General features: G+C 51.0%; 1 protein-coding gene across 4 annotated transcripts in view; it reads right to left on the reverse strand.

Annotated features, from left to right (window-relative positions):
* Window positions 1-17,288, reverse strand: part of LOC137471556 (phosphofurin acidic cluster sorting protein 2-like) — a 54,489-nt gene that overhangs the window by 923 nt on the left and 36,278 nt on the right. For 3 of the 4 annotated variants that reach the window (XM_068185982.1, XM_068185985.1, XM_068185984.1), the window contains exons 3-24: window positions 14,099-14,188; window positions 13,664-13,789; window positions 13,308-13,470; window positions 13,069-13,160; window positions 11,013-11,093; window positions 10,181-10,240; window positions 9,390-9,541; window positions 5,309-5,402; window positions 4,928-4,999; window positions 4,493-4,623; window positions 4,238-4,370; window positions 4,026-4,130; window positions 2,653-2,759; window positions 2,197-2,351; window positions 1,993-2,103; window positions 1,803-1,905; window positions 1,409-1,441; window positions 1,004-1,046; window positions 870-912; window positions 634-775; window positions 318-541; window positions 13-126 (exon numbers count right to left, since the gene is read on the reverse strand). In XM_068185982.1, coding sequence (XP_068042083.1) covers window positions 13-126; window positions 318-541; window positions 634-775; window positions 870-912; window positions 1,004-1,046; window positions 1,409-1,441; window positions 1,803-1,905; window positions 1,993-2,103; window positions 2,197-2,351; window positions 2,653-2,759; window positions 4,026-4,130; window positions 4,238-4,370; window positions 4,493-4,623; window positions 4,928-4,999; window positions 5,309-5,402; window positions 9,390-9,541; window positions 10,181-10,240; window positions 11,013-11,093; window positions 13,069-13,160; window positions 13,308-13,470; window positions 13,664-13,789; window positions 14,099-14,188 — 2,374 coding nt within the window. The remainder of the gene's footprint in view (window positions 1-12; window positions 127-317; window positions 542-633; window positions 776-869; window positions 913-1,003; window positions 1,047-1,408; window positions 1,442-1,802; window positions 1,906-1,992; window positions 2,104-2,196; window positions 2,352-2,652; window positions 2,760-4,025; window positions 4,131-4,237; window positions 4,371-4,492; window positions 4,624-4,927; window positions 5,000-5,308; window positions 5,403-9,389; window positions 9,542-10,180; window positions 10,241-11,012; window positions 11,094-13,068; window positions 13,161-13,307; window positions 13,471-13,663; window positions 13,790-14,098; window positions 14,189-17,288) is intronic. The other variant, XM_068185983.1, reaches the window with a different exon arrangement.

Genomic DNA, 17,288 nt, shown 5'->3' on the forward strand with positions numbered 1-17,288 from the left:
ACCTGCCCTCACCTCGTAACATGGTGTTCTGGTGCTTGGCTGTGCAGATGAGGCGTGTGATCCCTTCAATGACTTGGCTTTTGGGTTCCAAGTCTTTTTCTTTTGGTTTCTTGCTCAGGAACATCACTGGGGACCAAGGCCAGACAGGACCAATGTTAGGATGTCCCCACCCGGCCCTAAGTGAGAGCCCCTGCCCCAGTGCACTGATGGACTGCTGGGCCACATCTCAGCCTTGCCTTCCTGCAGGCTCCCCCCACCCTTTCTGCAAAGGACTGTGGCTCCACAGGCAGAGAGCACCCCAGAGTGGGCTTGGTTACCTTTCTTGTTTTTCTCCTTGGTGACTACGGTCATGGCCATGGTGCTGGGGGGCACCAGTTCCCCTGTGCTGGGGATGCGGCTGACCTGGAGTGAGCGGAAATTGCTCTTGAGTGTGTTCTTGATACCCGTCTCCCGCTTGTCACCCTCCTTCTTCCTGTCCAGCCCTTGTGTTGTCCAGTAGTCCACCTGCAGGCCCATCACCTCCACACCAGGGCTCGGAGACCTGGGCAACACGGGCAGCACATGCAGCACACAGGTGCTGCCTCTGCTCCTCTCCCCCCACTGCCTCAGGCTGAGGGGGCCTTGTTTCCTTACCCAGCACCGGAGAGGCCGCTGCTGACGGATGGAGAGGGTGGTGGGGTGCTCACGGTCTCCTTGCCATAGGGAACAGCTGCACTGGAGGCTGGTGCTGAGCTCAGCAGGGAAGGGGTGCAGACTGTGGCATCATCCGAGTCCACTGGGAAGGAAAAGTGTGGGTTTGAGGATTTGGGGGACACCAACAAGAGCCTCCCACCTGTGGAGAAGAGAGATGGGCATTCCCAGGGACTCACCGGAGGCACTGAAAGACTGCTCCACCAGGCCCACCTTCACCACCTGCAAGGAGAAACCAGAGGATACCCAGCATCAGCAGGACTGTGCACTGCACCTCTCCCCTCAGCCCCTGCTGGCGCCTCAACTCACTCACCCCCACAAAGGGGACAAACTTCTGGCAGGAGTCCTCGTCGGGGCTGCAGAAGGAAGAGAGTCTGGTCAGGGTCTGGGTGTGCTGGGCACAGATTGCTGTGTGACTACTAACCTTGTGCCCAGGCAGCCCTGCACTTGCAGGCGTCAATGGTGGCTCACATCCACTAGGACCATCTCCTCTGCCCTCCCTCCCATGAGACCCCCTGTCCCCAACATGGCAGCACAGGGCACACTACACAAGGAGGCAAGGAGTTGTCCCCTCCAGTGCTGGGAAAGGGCTTGCATGCGGGAGGGCAGCCCTGCCCCTCTGTGGGGTCACGGCTCCTCTGCACAGCAAGAGGGATGGACGCACATGGGGAAAGGCGGGGAGGGGCCAGGCAGCGGCACAGCAAGCACAAGCCAATACCTGATATAAAAATCAAAATAGAGACTTCTCTTCCTTGGGTGCCAGAAACCAAGAGAAGGGAGAGGTGAGAGTGCAGCTGGAACATGAGCATCAACCCCCGGACAGCACAGTACCAGCTTGCAGCCCCACCCAGCCCATTCCAGCCCTGGCAGCTGGTCCCCACCACTAGGGCTATCACAGTCACAGCTACTGGAGGGGCCAAGCACACCAGGAGGTGGCAGGGAATGGTGCTGTGGGCCTCTCACTGTGAGACCCCAGCTCCCCTCAGTGCCATGCTGCTCATCAGTGGAATGCAGGGCCTCACTCACTTGTCCCGTGTCCCTCATTCCTGTCCTGGGCACATCCCAGACCGGGGCCACATGAGGGAGGACAGGCACCCTGGGGCCACACTCACCTCTTCTGCTTGTAGGTCAGCATGGCCTCAGAGATGGGGAGCTGGTGAGAGAGGCTGGCTCCAGCGATGAACTGCGCAACACGGCCTGCTATGTCCACAGTGTCTGCGGGCACAAAGAGCCATGAAGACCTCGATGGCAGCTGGGCTCCCCCTCAGGGTACTGCTGATGCCGGCCTGCCCTGCTCCTCACCTGCGGTGGGAGGCTCAGCCCTGCTGAACAGCTCCCGCCACGCTGTGTCCAGGAAGAGAGTGCTGTATTTGTTATCCACCGAGGCCAGGTACTTGGCCAGAGGGTGAGAGCCTGCAGGGGAGAAAGGCAGTGTTGGCTTCAGGCAGGGGAGTCTGGGGAGGTGGGAGAGGACAGCCCTAGGGTTGGGCTCCTCATGGCTCTCACCCAGTGGTACAAGCAGGAAGCGAAGGTAGTTGAGCCAGTCGGGTGTCTTGCTGGCCAGCTGCTCCACAAAGAAACGGAGGACGACACTCAGGTAGCTCTGGTCTCCTGCCACCACCACCTTCACCGGGGGAGGCATATGGGAGTTACAGTTACAGCTGCCAAAGGGAGAGGAAAAGGAGACCCTGAGGGATGTGCAGTGGCTCAGCAGGTGGGCCAGGGGACACAATCTGCCAGGCCAGCTGACAAATACCCATTGTTGAGAATATCCAGCTTGGTGAGCACTGCCATGGGCAAAAGCAGTAGTGGGACCCCCCACTCCCCCCAGGGTGTACACCTGTTTTTATAGTACTATCCACAACCCCAAAGGGTCCTAATGAGCCCTGGGGATCCAGGGCCATACCCAGCTCTTCTCTGAACCCATACAGTGCCACCAGGCTGATCCCAAGCTGCACTCACTATCGCTGGATGCGGGAGACAGTGGTGTTGAAGGCTGCCTGGATGTCCGCCACGGAGCAGGTGGATACAACCAACTGCTTGTGCGCCTGGAGCTGCTCACTCACGTACTGCCAATGCAGAGAGCTCAGGTTAAGGCACCCTGGAAGCATGGCTGTGCTGGCCAGCATTAGCCCATGCCTGCCCCGAGTCCCGCGCCCCCCAGGTTACAGCTGGGACACCTGTCCCCACCCGTGCCATGCAGGGAGGCTGAAACCATCAGTGACTCACAGCTGCATCCTGAGGATCCCCACTCCTCCCAGCTCTGCTCTAGGGGCCAGCCAGCAACCCTGCTCTCACCTTTGAGCACAGCAGTCACCACCCTTGCCATGGCAAGGGCAAAACTGTCCCAAGAACCAGGCTGTTTTCCTTGAAATAAGCAGTTTGGTCCAGGGACCCTCTGATTTACGTTCTGCCATCCCACAGCAGGGCCCTACTCTAGGCTCCCTCTGCCTCTGCTCATTCCCTCTTCTTGTTCTCTCCCACTGTGGCACTCCAAAATCCTTCTGTCTCTTCATGTGTCTGCATGCAGTTCAACAGTGGCAAAATAGGCAGTCAAGATGGACAAGGGGACTGGTTCTGGGAATGGGCACTGACCCTTTTTTCCCTATCCAGGACAAGTGGAACAAGCCAAGAATGCATGGCCTGAGTCAAGACTTCACCGCCTCTCACTAAACCCTTTCTTCTGCCTCAAAAATTTCCAGCACCCTTTCTGGATGCCAGATGTAGCTGCAGAATCCTGAAGGGGTCTCACAGGTGTTTTATCTAACTGCATGTTTGCACATATGTACATTTACTTGCTCACCTCTGACTTTAGAGATCTAGGTATGGGGGAGGCAAGTGTTTGTCAGGGGCTGGGCCTGTCCTCACACCCCACCCTACTCTGATGATGTAGTTAATGCTCCCTGGAAGTGGCAGGTGACACTCTTCCATCTCTCAGTGGGAAATACCTCTGCTGCTTCCCAGGGCCTGATGCCCACAGAGGAAGGGAGCTCTTTGACAGGGAATCCAACAAAGCTCTGTCCCATGGATTTCCTGGGAGCCAGGACCAAGCAGTGAGGGCCTAAGGCACAGTCTGCTAGCCAGCATTTCTGGGACTGATCAGGACATCATGTTTTGAGGATCCTGTGATGATGTGTGATGGAGTGGAGACATCTGACTCATGTGTATGTGACTCAGCACCCTGTAAATGCATTGTCTCCCTGAAGGAAGGGCCACACTGGGGGAGAGGAGGGCACAGCTGGTGCCGGTTTCTCTAGGATGCCCTGCTATGACTGGGAGAATCCACCCTACTTACAGCTGCCCGCATGCATCCAGCTCCCATCACACCTACTCACCTGCCCCTGCCACTCAGCGACATTCACCAGCACTATGCTCTCGGGGAGCTGCTCGTCTGAGATCAGGATCTGGTTCAGCTGATCGTAAACAGACTTTCGAGGCACCTGTGACAGCATCACCACAGAGTTAACCCCAGTCAGCCACCCTGGACACTGCCCATGGCTGAAGATCTGGCAGAGCTCTTGAATGAGAAGCCTCCAAGTGGGCTCACCTGGGTGTTATGCCATGAGTCTGGAGAGCTCTCACTGTCCAGGCTGCTGGCACGGCCACCTTGTACCTTTGAGCTCTGCCGGTCCTTCACGGAGGTGCTGCGGGGACGCCACAACTGCTTGCTCTCTGCCTTGCTGTGAAGGAGAAGCAGGAGAGCAAAACTGTTGAGGAAATCTCATCTCCACCAACCTCTACTCAGTTCAGGGAGCCAGTGTGAGCTCTCTCAGCCCTGGGAGAAGGCACAGACCTGCCTTACCTGGGGGATACGGCACTAGGGAGATCGGCTTTGGTCCCAGGGCCCAGCTGGGCCAGTCTGTCCATGCTGCCCTCTCTCATGGCAGCCTCTGCGGGGGCCAGCCGGGAACACGACTCCTCTGCCACCAGCTCCTGAGGGCCACACAGAATCACTTCACACACACTGCTATCCTAGCTCCAACAGGGAGCAGCCCTGCACCCATGGATGCCCATCGTCAAGAGAGGCCAGGTGGCCCTTCTGGAGCGGAAAGGCTGCAGGGTCTTGGGAGGGCTGGGCTGCATGTCCTGCAGACCCTAACACTCCTTCAACTCTTGCTGCTCTCCAGCACAATCTACTTGTCTTCCCAGCCCTATTCCCAACGTAGTGGGCATCCCTAGTACTCCAGAAAGCAAGCTGGGGTTTGAAAGAGCTCCACATCCCATAGCCTGGACTCACCACTGCAGGGACCTCTGTTCCTTGGTCTTCCTGTGGTCGCTGTGCTCCTGGCTTCCTCTTGTCTGCCTCGCCCTGGGGGACAGGGAGTGGGGTCAGAGCAGGATGGAGCACTCTGTGCAGGGCAGCTGCCAGTGACCCATGCCTGGCCTCACGGAACACAAGCTCCCACAGGGGAGTCGGGCATCTCTGGGACCGGCCCCAGAGGATGTCCCCCATCGCTACCTGTCTGCCTGTGCTGGGAAAAAGAGGAGGAAAGAAGGAAAGGAGCAGCCCCAGGCAGGCGCTGCCAGGAGCTGTGGTCTCAGAGCGCGGGCACTGTAGGGGTGCTGGGCTGGCTGGGGAGGGAAAGGGGCAAGAGGTGGTGGTGGAGGTGTAACTCACAGGGCTGCCCGACTCTTGATCCTGCCCTTTCTGGCTGTGCAGACTGCCGATCTCAGTCTGGGAACCAGAATGAGAGACTCCCTCAAAGAAACGCCTGCAGAGAAACAGACAGACGAACGGACGGACAGACAGACAGACGGGAGAGAAAAAGGCAGGAATAAGAGAGGAACAAAGTCACCATGATCCCAGCACACCCCCACCGGCCTGTCCCAAGCACAGAGCTCTGTGGAGAGGTCCTCAGTGGGACACAGAGCCAGCCAGCCAAGTGTCTGGGTGATGCACAGCTGAGGAGCAGACCTGTCAGCAGTGCCCCCTGTGACCTCGGGGAGCTGGAGGTAGGGTCTCCTGGGGCTTTCTGCCATGGTGATCCCCTACCCCTGCAGTGCAGTTGAGGAGCTGCCACTCTGCCCCATCTCACTGGTATACAGTTTCTGTCAACACCACAATTTCAGTGTGCCACTAAACCTCTCTGCTTCCTCTGCACCATCATAGCTTCCACAGACTTCTGCTGCCTTCCCTTCTGCTGCCTTCCCTTCTGCTTCCCCTTTTCCAGGGATTGCTCCTTGCCTCTGCCTGCTGCTGCTGCATACTTCCAACTGCAGCATTCACCTTCCCTTTCTGCTTTCCCCTTTCCCAAGTCTCTGAAGATCTCAGTATGGCACACAGAACCACACCTCAGGTAGCACAGTACTTAAATTTGCCACATTTTTGGTCTCTGAGCTGACGTTTTGGTGGAATTGCATAGTGCAGCTATGCAGCTAAGGTCCTGTTTTCAAGTCACCATAGTTCACACAGGAACTCTCTTGGGGAATCCAGGACAGTCTCTGCCACTACAGTGTGAGCTTCCACCTTTGATTACCCTTTTTCCACACATTGTTTCTTTGCCAAGGACGCCTTTTACAGCCTGTGGGCTGCTCAAAGACTAGTCTTTAAGAAACAACTGGAGTCTATCACTGGATCTCACTTGCCAGTTTTCCCAGGACCTTTACAGCAACCAGAATCCACCTGCAATGTGTCACTTTGCTGCAGGAGATCTGAGCTAGATTCCCTCTAAGCTTTGTGTATGCACTCAGTAACTCCCAGGAACTGTTTCTCCTGATGTGCCTAGTGTGCAGATATGGCTATGAGCTTGCAGGGATGGCCACTGAGGCATAAGATATAGAGAAGTTCTGTTATCAGAAGAACTCTTATCAGAGTGTCTTTCCATTGTTTTCTACTTTTCACATCAGGATACCTGCAGTTTCCTGCAGGATATCTTCTCAGAACATCCTGTCCGCTCCTTTTATTTCCTTTTAGCGTGCTTCCTCATTTGTATACAGCACACTGTACTGCCAGGCACAACAGTGTTTGTCAGGTTTTACTGCTCCTGAAAGGACATTCCACCTCTGTAAATAAATGATGGTTCCCACACAGAGCAGCTCTTCAGCAGCAGTGTTTATACACTGTTTGGGAAAAGTCATGGCTTGATTTTCCCCTCACTGGTTCTGTGACCAGTTGCTTCAGGTTTAGAGTCACAATAGTGCCCTGGTGGGACATTTTCTCCAGGCCACACTGGTATAAATTACATCTCCTTTTACCAACATCTTTCTTCTCTCTCTTCCCTTTCATTCTCTGCTACAAAATCTCAGGCATTGTCAGCACTCTGTAGAGTCATTACTCTATACTTGCCTTTTCCCAGCCAGAAATTCAATCCATACAGACTACATTAGTAACTTAAGAGTCAAAATAGAAAATCATGTAGGTTTTCTAATAGATCACCCCTCAATCAGCATCTCTTCCATACTTCTCTATATTTTTCCAAGTAATCCCACCAGAATGTGACATACCCATCATGCCACTAGCATCAAAAAAGTGGTATCTTCATTCCCTCCTTTTTCTTAGACACTGGATATGTCTAGATTATATTATACTTCCTCTGGCTTTCAACACTCCATTTAAATCAGGCTGTTTCCTCCTTCCCCATGAAAGCTGTGTTTGTTTGTGCCCTCTCTCACTTGCAATTCAGAAGCTTTCATCCCTCAAGGACATCACATTAAGCACAGAGGTGTTCTGCAATTTCCTCTTCTGCAGTTTAAAGGCTCTCCTCCTACAGGCATGACTGAGCCCACATCTCAGCACTCTGAGATTTAGGTGAAGCCAAGTCCTTCTGCACAGCCTCCTTTTGTTCTAAATCAATTTAGCCCCCCTTGTCCCATCCATTTTCCCATTCACCTATGAAGACATTTGCTCATTTACCTTTGACCTTCAATCAACAGGTCTGACTTGAGGTCCTGCCTAACAGCCTCAGTTCCAGCTCCAGTTTTGCCCTAGTGCAGGAGCAAACTGCTGCTGCGTGGCCTCCCTGGCTGATCAAAAGGATCAGCTCTCAGCACCACTGGCCCAACCCAGGGCACCAGCCACTTCCCACCATTAAGGACTGCACACCATTAGTGCCCTTGCTTCACAGAGGTGTTTACAGTGTCCAGCAAGGCTGTCTATGACAAGAAATCCAAGTGAGGATCACCTCAAATTTACAGGCTAGGCTGTAATTTACCCCCTGAGAAGGCTACATAGCTCTTGGGAATGACAAAGTCTACATGAAACACCTTGGCAGGCAGCTTCCACATCTCCTTTTTCCCAGAATTTTGTGAAGTATTTCTTTGTGAATTCAAGGGATGCACATTCAGCACTGCCAGAAACTGAGGCACCAAACCAAGGCATTGAGAGACCAAACCAAGCCAGGGACACTTTCTGAACAGGATGAAGAACAGCTCAGAGCCCAATAGGTTGTCCTTCCAGGAATAGCACCAAACACTCCAGGAAGACTGTAATGGTGGGCACCAGCACAAACAAGCATTCACTCTGGAATGCTGTTCCAGTGATCAGATGTTTGCATGTAGGCACTTGCAGAACCAGGGTGGAGGTCTGTCTTTACATTTAAATATTCTCAATAGACTTTTCTTACATTTTCACATAGTCTATATACATAAACCACTATCTGACCACAGAAAGACCTTCCTTTTTCTCCCACAGCACCTTTGTCTCCTTTGATGAGAGACCATGTGAAACTCCTTTTGGAGTCCAAGCAGATCACTAAAGCAGCTTGCCCATGTGCCTGCTGTCACCTTCACAATAACTTGTGGATTTGTGGAAAACACTTCTATCATATTCCTGATTTTTCCCAAGTGGCCTATGGGTTCCAGAATCCAGCAGATTTAATTTCAGTTTGCCTGTAGCAAACCATGCCTGCTACTCATGCTAAGTACCCTCAGTGGGGATACCAACCAAATAAAATTTTTATAAATATATTTTATTTTACATGGCAGGGGGGTCGGCACTAGATGATCTTTCAGGTCCCTTCCAACCCAGGCTGTTCGATGATCCTATGATTCTATATATAAAACTATAGAAACAATAATGCCAAGTAAGCTTGGCTTGACTATAAGAAACCCTGTGCACTATGACGCAGTCAAGTAGAAAGACAACAGAAGACAACCTTTTCACAAAAAGACAGCACAAAAGCACAAGAGCCATGAGCAGAGAGGCCAGGTGAGCACAGATCACATGGGAGCAAAGCCTGGTTTCCCTGCACGATCCACTGGAGAGCCCTGTGCTAAGTCAGCAGTTCTTGGCAGAGCAAGTCACCAGTGCCTGGGGAATGGCGTGAGGAACAGCACTGCTGATTGCTAGTCACATCTCCACACAGGGTAGGAACACAGCATGCACATCTCACAAGGACTGGTCCAAGCAGTCACAAAGGGCTCAAAAGACAGGCATGCTTCAGTGTGGAGAGCCCAGAGAACGCCAGGCGTGTTGGCAGAAAGATAGGAAAGCTGGGAGCAGGTGGGGCTTAGATCAAATAGGGCTCTACCAGCAGATCAATGTCAGATGCTGGGCTGGCAGAAAAATGAGACTAAATGTGATGGAAGTCAGATCTAATGGCCAGTTTTAAGTGAGGAGCCAGTGGTGCCAATAGCAGATGGCAATGGGAGTGGAGACAAGACAATGCCTGCATTAGCCCAAGCAACAGAAAGGTGTTGGAGAGCATTTCTCCAAGTCCCATAGGCTGTGCTGTTGGCCAAGGACTCCCTGCAACCCTTACCTCAGGGTGGGCTTGGGTGTGCTGTGTACACTCTCATTGTCCTCCATCTCTGGGCCACTGTCACTGTTGTTGCACTCTTCCAGGCTGTCATAGAGCAAGCCCAGATCTTCTTCCACCTCCTGGGTCTGGTCTACAGGGTCAGAGTCCAGGACCTGTGGGACCAAGCCCAGAGAGCAGTGAAGTGACATGGAGTTCCCTGCATCCCACAGCAGGCACATACAAGCTGCCTGTCAGTCATGAGGCACACCGTGACACTGTTCCCACCTCAGGGAGGCAAATCCAGGCTGTGGAAGAATCCAGTGACATTGTCATTGGAGCAAAGATAGATGCCATGAGCATGATATCCAAAGGAGTCTCAGACACCCATCACACTTACTGGCAGTTAGGACACCTGGGAGGACCTTCACTGGCTGTGCTACACACTTAGCCTGGGCTGTCAGCCAAGAGAAGCCATCCCCAGGCTGATGTTAGCCTGCAGTCAGTCTAACTGGACAGGATTTCCCCTGCAATGCCAGCTCCTGGTGCAGTCAGTCCATGACAGCACCCTTTTTCCCTGGGCACCTTCCCCCAACAGGAAAATGCTTTTTGATTTGAGCACAAGGCTCAGAGCTGCTTTCTTGAGGAAGAAGGCTTTGGAAAAGCCATGTCCTAGTCTCTGCCATGTCTCACACCATCTTTGGCACATGCCTGAGCTCATGAGCCTTGTGCTCCCAGTGTGTGGGAACCTGCACTCTGACACCTACACATCTGCAGGAGACATTACCAGATGGGGCAGCTTTCCTGTTTCTTACCTCTTCTGTCACTCTGAACCTCCTCAGCAAAGCCACAAATTTCTGCTTGAAGTTTGGTTGCTAAAACAAAAGAGGGGAAGAAAAAAAGATCAACAAAACTATTAAACCACATTCCAAGCTAACATACAGGCCATGGTTATTCCCTCTAACATGCTGTCCAGAGATCCAAGGTCAGCTATGATCACTCTCTCTCTCTTTAAATTTGCTGTAGGACTTAGACTACCTCTGTACTCCACAAGAAGCTATGGTCTGGCCATGAGGGAGGATGCAAGGACTCATACTTTCTCTGCTACAGGCTGTAACAGCACTTCATTTAAATCCTGTTTCTCCTCAGACCCCCTCGTTGAGCAATAGTGCCTTCAAGCAAGAAAAGATAGGGAACAAACTCAGGAAGAAGGTGGCTAGGGATCTGCAGGGCTGAAGTCAACAGGGATGAGAAGTTTGGAGAGCAAGGGTCTGGCAGAGGAGCTCCTCCCTTCTGCAGACATGCAGAGGAGTTGCTAATAATTCAGCTTTCCTTGTGCCTGCCTTCCCCTTCCTCAGGAAAGCAAAGAGTCCATGTGACAGCAGCAAGTCGAAACTGTTCACACAGATCACCACTGATACAAAGCCCAGCTGAACACAGTACAGACCATGACCTGGGATACAGCTCTGAGCAACAAGCTAGCTCATTAATGGCAAGAGTTTTGCTCCTTCTCAGAGCCAAGGGCTCTCTTCCCTGCTCTGCACCAGTGACAGCATCTCCCCTTCCCAACACCCCTCACTGCCTTCAGAGAGGGGAGAAAGTGAATCCCTTCCATCCCTCTGATCATGTTGTAAATGCTGATGTTACTCTGGTGATTGATGTGGTTCGGCTCATTTTCCTCCTGGCCTTCTTGGTTTTCCTCAAGTCATCCTCTTCATCAAACAGATCCTGCAGGCAAAAAAGTCACAGTATATTAGAACAACTAAGTTAATGGAGCAGCACCTCCTAAAATTTTCCCAACCCACATTTGCCCTTCATTTTGAAAACCTTTGATCCAATCTGCTCCCAAAGTCTTGTCTTTTTCTGCTACCTCTCTCTATGGAGGTAGAGGTACCTCTATTCTCTCTCCTTAGCACTGTTCCCCTTCAGACCTTCTTTCCCAGCACTTCTGTCCGCAGGCCCCTCCAGATAAGAATGTATCAGCAAGATTAATAGGAGACACAGCCTCCTCAGGACCTGTGTGTTGTTCTCCTGCTCTCCCCTCTCCAGACGTAGCTCAGAGAGCACAGAACATGAACCACAAAAAAACATTTTTTCCAGGGGTTAGCCTTAACAATATGCACAACTCCCAGGGACATGGGCCCCTGCTGTATTAACCCAGCATGATAGGACAGGTAATCTGGAGGACCCTTGTGAGCGAAATGATAATGGTTAATGTCTTGAACAAATGGCCATTTGCAAAAGCAGCAGGTGTGCTTTGCTGAGGCCCAGCAAACCAAAGGGGAGGAGGAGGAGAATTTTTGGATGTGTGGTGGAGAAGCCTCTGATCCACATAAGAACAGCCTAGGTGCAGAGGGGTGAGCACCCATCACCAGAGACTGACCATGACAAACCAACTTTAGTTTAGCAACAAGCTGGGTTTTGAGCCAGATAAAGGAAGAGGCCACAAGAAGCAGATCCTGTTGGGTAGGATAATGCTTTTCATCAGACCAATATCCTCCATTACACAACTGGCTCAGGTGTAAAACTTCCTACCCCATTCCCCCCTCCCTTAGGCCTGAAGGTATTAATCCCTTCTGATGGGGTTTAACTGGCTCAAGTACACTGAAGTAAGAGAGTGCTCTCATGACTTATCAAAGACAACCCTTCCCTGCCCAAGCACCTCCAGACTAATTTCTGAGGCCTTTCACCCTAGGACTGCACCTAATCCACAGTGTTGCACCAGATCCACAGAGTTACATTGGACAATGTAAAAGTCCCCATTCCAGTGGAGGTACCTGGGCATTCCCACCTAAACCTGAATGCATATTAACTATTGAACTCTCTGTTTCAGGCTTCCCCCATCAAGACTATGACCATTGCTTCAACCAAGCAATAATCTATCTGAATCCACAACTGGTGATATCTTTTCTCTCCACTATCTACTTTTATTGTTTCTTTACCTCCCTTTCTTTCTTTTTCTGTTATATTTTCTTAAGTGGTATCTTTTACACTGTTGTATTACTATAGGTAATAATAACCAAAATGGCCACATACCTCCTTTCCATTACAACCAAGTTGTTCTGAAATAAACCTGCCATATATATATATATTTATAAACACTGGTCATCCAGTGTTATTTCACTCTAATCTGCCTCAATAACCTCAGTTATCCTCAGACCATAACAACCCTGAATAGGGGTTTGTCCCTGTTTTTTATCAGCACACTACCACAAAGCTTTCCGTGCCCTTGAATACAGGCACCACAACAAGAGCACAGCAAACAGCAGTGACACATCTCATCACAGGGCTGGGATGGGTCTGCCACCCCTGACCATTTTCAGAACTACTTCTTCCTAAAATCCCTGCTCTGTCTCAGACAGTGAGGAGTCTCTGACCTGTTATCACTGGGAGAAAGGAGAAAACCATGGTGCAAGAAGGAGAGGGCTCAGCAGGGGTTTTCTGCTGCAGACCAGACAGCTCCAGAGACAGACAGATTAGACCTATGGCTCTCCAAAGTCCCTTGCCACACCATGGACTTGACAGCAGCCCACTGCTGTCAAAGTTCTTTTTGCTGTGAGGCATTACGGCTCTCAGCCCTCTGAAACAATGCCAAATGTTTACAAGGGGATGAGAGGGCTCAGGGTGATCAAGAACCTCAATGCCTGACTTTTGCCCCAGAAACAGGGCCAGGACAAAAGGCATCTTGCCAGGCCTTCCTTACCTGACCCTGCACAGCATCATCACTGGCTTCCTGCTCTGAGGAGAAGCTGTCATCCTCTTCTTCAGAGTAGTTATCTATGTCTGGGGAGCGATCTGAAAGCAGACAGTGCAAATGCCCCAGCTAAGCATGATGCCTGTCATGGCTCCAGTGAAAGGACTGGCATCACTGGCAGTGCTGGAGGACACACTCCGTTACCCATGCCCCAAACGTTTGCCTGCAGATCTGAGCGCTAAACGCACCTGAAGCTTTGATTTTAGGACCCGAGGGGACGTTCCCGTCCTCATGGTCGATAGGCTGACTGGACAGAGAGTAGATGCTGATTTCAGCCACTCGAATGTTCACATCCTTCATGTTGCTGTGGAGGCCCAGGAGTTGCCCGCCATCCGTCGGGTGCTGCATGACCTAGACAGAGAGACAGACAAGCTCCATGATAGGGTGACACAATGGCAGCTGGCAGCCCACCCTCTCTATATTAGAGCCAGCCAACAAGCCAGAACACTCACAGCATGAGACCCTGCCTGCCAGCCCAGTTCCCTGCCCAGTGCTGGCACAGGAAGGCCATGTGGGACTCCCCTCTGTTCCCAGCACGCTCTACCTCAGCCATGTTAATGATTCCCACTGCCAGGGTCTTGTAGCCCAGGATGGTGCGGTTCTTGTATCTCTTCCTCCGCTGCAGCATGATCTGTAGCTTGTTGCCATCTCTCTTGAGGAAGTGTGGGTACTGGGGAAGGGAAGCACACGGAAGATGGCAGCATGAGGTAGACACACAGGTAGAAAATTCTTTTTCAATGCTGATGTACAACAGGATCTGACCTGCTGAGCTTTGAGGTGCCCCTCAAAGGCCATCTGCACCAATCCATCATCCTCCAAATCCCAATGCCCAGCAAAACAATCCCTGGAACAATGGAGCAGCTGGCCAACCACAGTAGGCCCCTCCCCATATGTTGTGCCTTTCACACTTAGCCCTAAGGTTGTGCTTGCTGAAAAATGCCAGGTAAGGAAGCCCAGGGGACCAGGAAACACCAGGTACCTGCAGTGAGAAAGTCAGCTCCAGCTCGGTCTCCATCAGGCCCCCAGGCGGGAGGATGTATTCATTCGACCTCAGGACTCGCTTTGAACCCTACAACAAGATTGACAGACACACACAGTGAGCTCAACCAGAGACTCCACTGCATCACACACACAAGACAATGGTGTTCACAGTCCACAAGGAAAGAGAGAATCCCTTGACTCTGTTGTGTTCCACCTTGCAGAGCCACCTTGCACATGCCTATCAACACTTTGCAAAAGCCTGCAGTATCCCCTGGGCTGCCAGAGGCCCCTTCTCCTTGCCCACCTGCCAGGGAGCACCTGCTCTTCACAAGCCTGCTCTGCTTAATCTGGCTCTCTGCACCTGGAGTGCCACTCCCATGCTGTGGAGGGACACTCCTAGAGCCAGAGGGAGCCATGCAGGGCAAGGAAAGGGTCCCAACACACTGCATGGCCAGGAAAGGGACAGGTCCTGGAGACATCTGTCCCCCAAGCAGACAGGCCCAGTGCAGAACCCCGTCTAAGCACAGCTGGCAGGATGGCTCTGCTGGGACCAAGTCAGGATGTGCAGGAGAACAGGGACACTCCTGCTTGCTCAGCTTATGTCTCAGAAAACACTATCCTAGTTTTTTCCTCAGGCAACAGTCTTTATCTCTCTACATACAGAAATGGTTTTTACCAGAAGGGTAGTAATGGAGGCACTCCAGTCATGTTCCCACTCCAACTCTTTACCTCTGTCCTATCTCTACCATCTCTATGTCTTGGTTTCTGATAGAGACCCTGAATGACTTGGGGGCAGAAAAATGCTGTCTGCATGCACCAGGTCCTCTTGGCTGCAGGGTGGCACAACCCACCGATCCTCCCAAAAGCCGTCTGCAGTGCTGTTCCCAGCCACTGTGCCAGGAGCAAGGCTTTCCTGCAAAAGGTCTTCCTAAAATGGAAGAGAGGAGGTGGAGCTCATCCCCTTCACCATCTGTGAGCCTTCCTGGCCAAGAACACACTGACCCTTCCTGAACTCTTCTCTGATAACAGATGATAGGCAGGCACAGTGACCATTTACTTTAGCACAATCACCATTTGCTCTTTGTTGCAGAGAAATGATCCACCAAAGATTCATTCTTTCATCAAAACACAAGTAAAAGTGCAGTTACTCTTCCTGAAGATGCAGATATTTGTGAGGAAGGACTTATGGTGAAGAAAAGGTGAGGATATCCTGAGTGGTGTGTCCAGGAAGTGATGGTCTCATAAACATTGCTGTCCTGTGCCTTACTGTCATTTACCACTATGGAAGTTACATGCCCGGCCTCAATCCTAGGTGAATCCAAACCTTCAGTGCAATGCCAGTGCACATCCATGTGGAATTGCAAGGACTGGAACAAAGGCTGCTTCATTATCACAGTGCAAGGACAAGGACATAGAAATACTGAAGATTCTCCATCCTTTGAGAAATTCAAACCTCAACTGGACATGGCACTGAGCACCTGATGTAGCTCATCTGTTCTGTAACTTGAATAATGTCAGGCAAGACCAATTTCTCTGTAGAACAGTTGAGTAGCCCTATGAATACTACAGAAAAACTTACTATCAGACTGTTACAGTGAAAATCATGGATGACAAAGAGTGTCAAGGAAGGGAAAAGCAATACAGACAAGTGGTGATCACAGGTTTTTGCTTCCTAACAACTGAAAACACAAAGGAGCTTTCACTACAATAGACAGGTGCATGATGCCCAGGTCTGGTTTGCAAGGGACAATCCCAAATTTCAGTTATAAATCTGTCCTGATTGGTCTGGTTTATAAAAGGGTTGAGGCTAGAGCAGCATACTACATCTGGAAAATGAGAGAGAACTAATATAAGTACTGGACTAGGCAGACAGCACAACACCAGAATTCAAGTTGAACATGAATTTTGGGAGAGAACAGTCCATTAATATAATAAACAAATTTAGGGTTTAGCTAGGATTGCTCAGGCAGGAGTGAAAAATACTACAAGTGGTTACAAAGAGATAAGGAACAAAGCATGAGTGAGGCATAAACAGAAAACTGCATAGTAAGAAAGACCAAAAAAAACCCAAGTTCCTTCTGGGAGCAGGGCTGGGGCAGTGGCCAGGCCTGGCAGAGGCAAACAACCTTTTTAGCCTGGCCTATTTCATAGCACACACTCTTGTTTGCTACATAGTGACTGCCAGTATCATCTCTCTACAGCAGTACCAAGGCTTGAACCTGAGTCACCAGCTGTATCCTGCAGTCAGATCGATGCCTGCAGGCAGAAAGATCGGCATCCACAGCACCTGTAAGAGGAGCTGAAAGTTCAGGGAGTGATGGGGCTTTTTTAGTTCTTTCTTTCTTTGACTGTTTCCTTTATTCATGGCTCAAGACAGGGTCTTTGTGAACTACAGTCTCTCTGCTGAGAGGGAACACAGTGTGTCCCTTCATGCCATAATCAGTTGCGATACCAAGGCAGGTATCTGCAGCTTTATGGAGCTGAGCCAGCACCTCCAAATCTCTTAGTGCCACACTGAACAACACACAGAAGGAAATGCTCTATGATGGCTCCAGTCTGTTAAAATAAATAACAAGGGACAAAGGTTTAAAAACCACTCAAGTGAATGAGAGCAAATCCCCTTTTTCACAGTAGTTCAGGCTTTATCTCACTCAAATCCACAGAACATTATATATTCAAATCACCCCTGGGAAATGGCTAAGTTCCGTAGACATAGAAAGTTCCCCTTGACAGTGGTATTTTCAGATGAAGGAGCAGGTAGCAGCACATGGCACCCTTTGAAGCTGTCTTTTAAGACCAGAAGAGCACTGTGAGAAAAAGATCAGGAGTTCTGGACAGGTTACACTGTCCTTTGGGTCATGCATATTTTTTAAGCCGACTGTCTCCAGCACTGGAGCTATTGCCTGGGTGGCAGCCCCATTCAGGCAGGGTCAGAGTTTTCTTTCCTTGCAATCTGCCCTTCAGAGCAGCAGCTTCCTGACCCTACCAGAAGTACTACTAAAGTGAGAGAAATATAGCTCTCCTTTCCTCTAGTCCCCAGCTTCCCCCTTGGGAATTTGCAGGTCCTTTATAAATTATGTGCATCGGCTGTTTCCATCCAAAAGATGGAATGCTCACTGGAAAGCCTTCAGTTTCTTACTAGTGTGACTCATCTGTTACCTAGGAGCAGAACAGGAGGTGGAATGGAT

This window comes from Anomalospiza imberbis, chromosome 3, assembly GCF_031753505.1.
Source record: "Anomalospiza imberbis isolate Cuckoo-Finch-1a 21T00152 chromosome 3, ASM3175350v1, whole genome shotgun sequence".
NCBI classification, from domain to species: Eukaryota; Metazoa; Chordata; class Aves; order Passeriformes; family Viduidae; genus Anomalospiza; species Anomalospiza imberbis.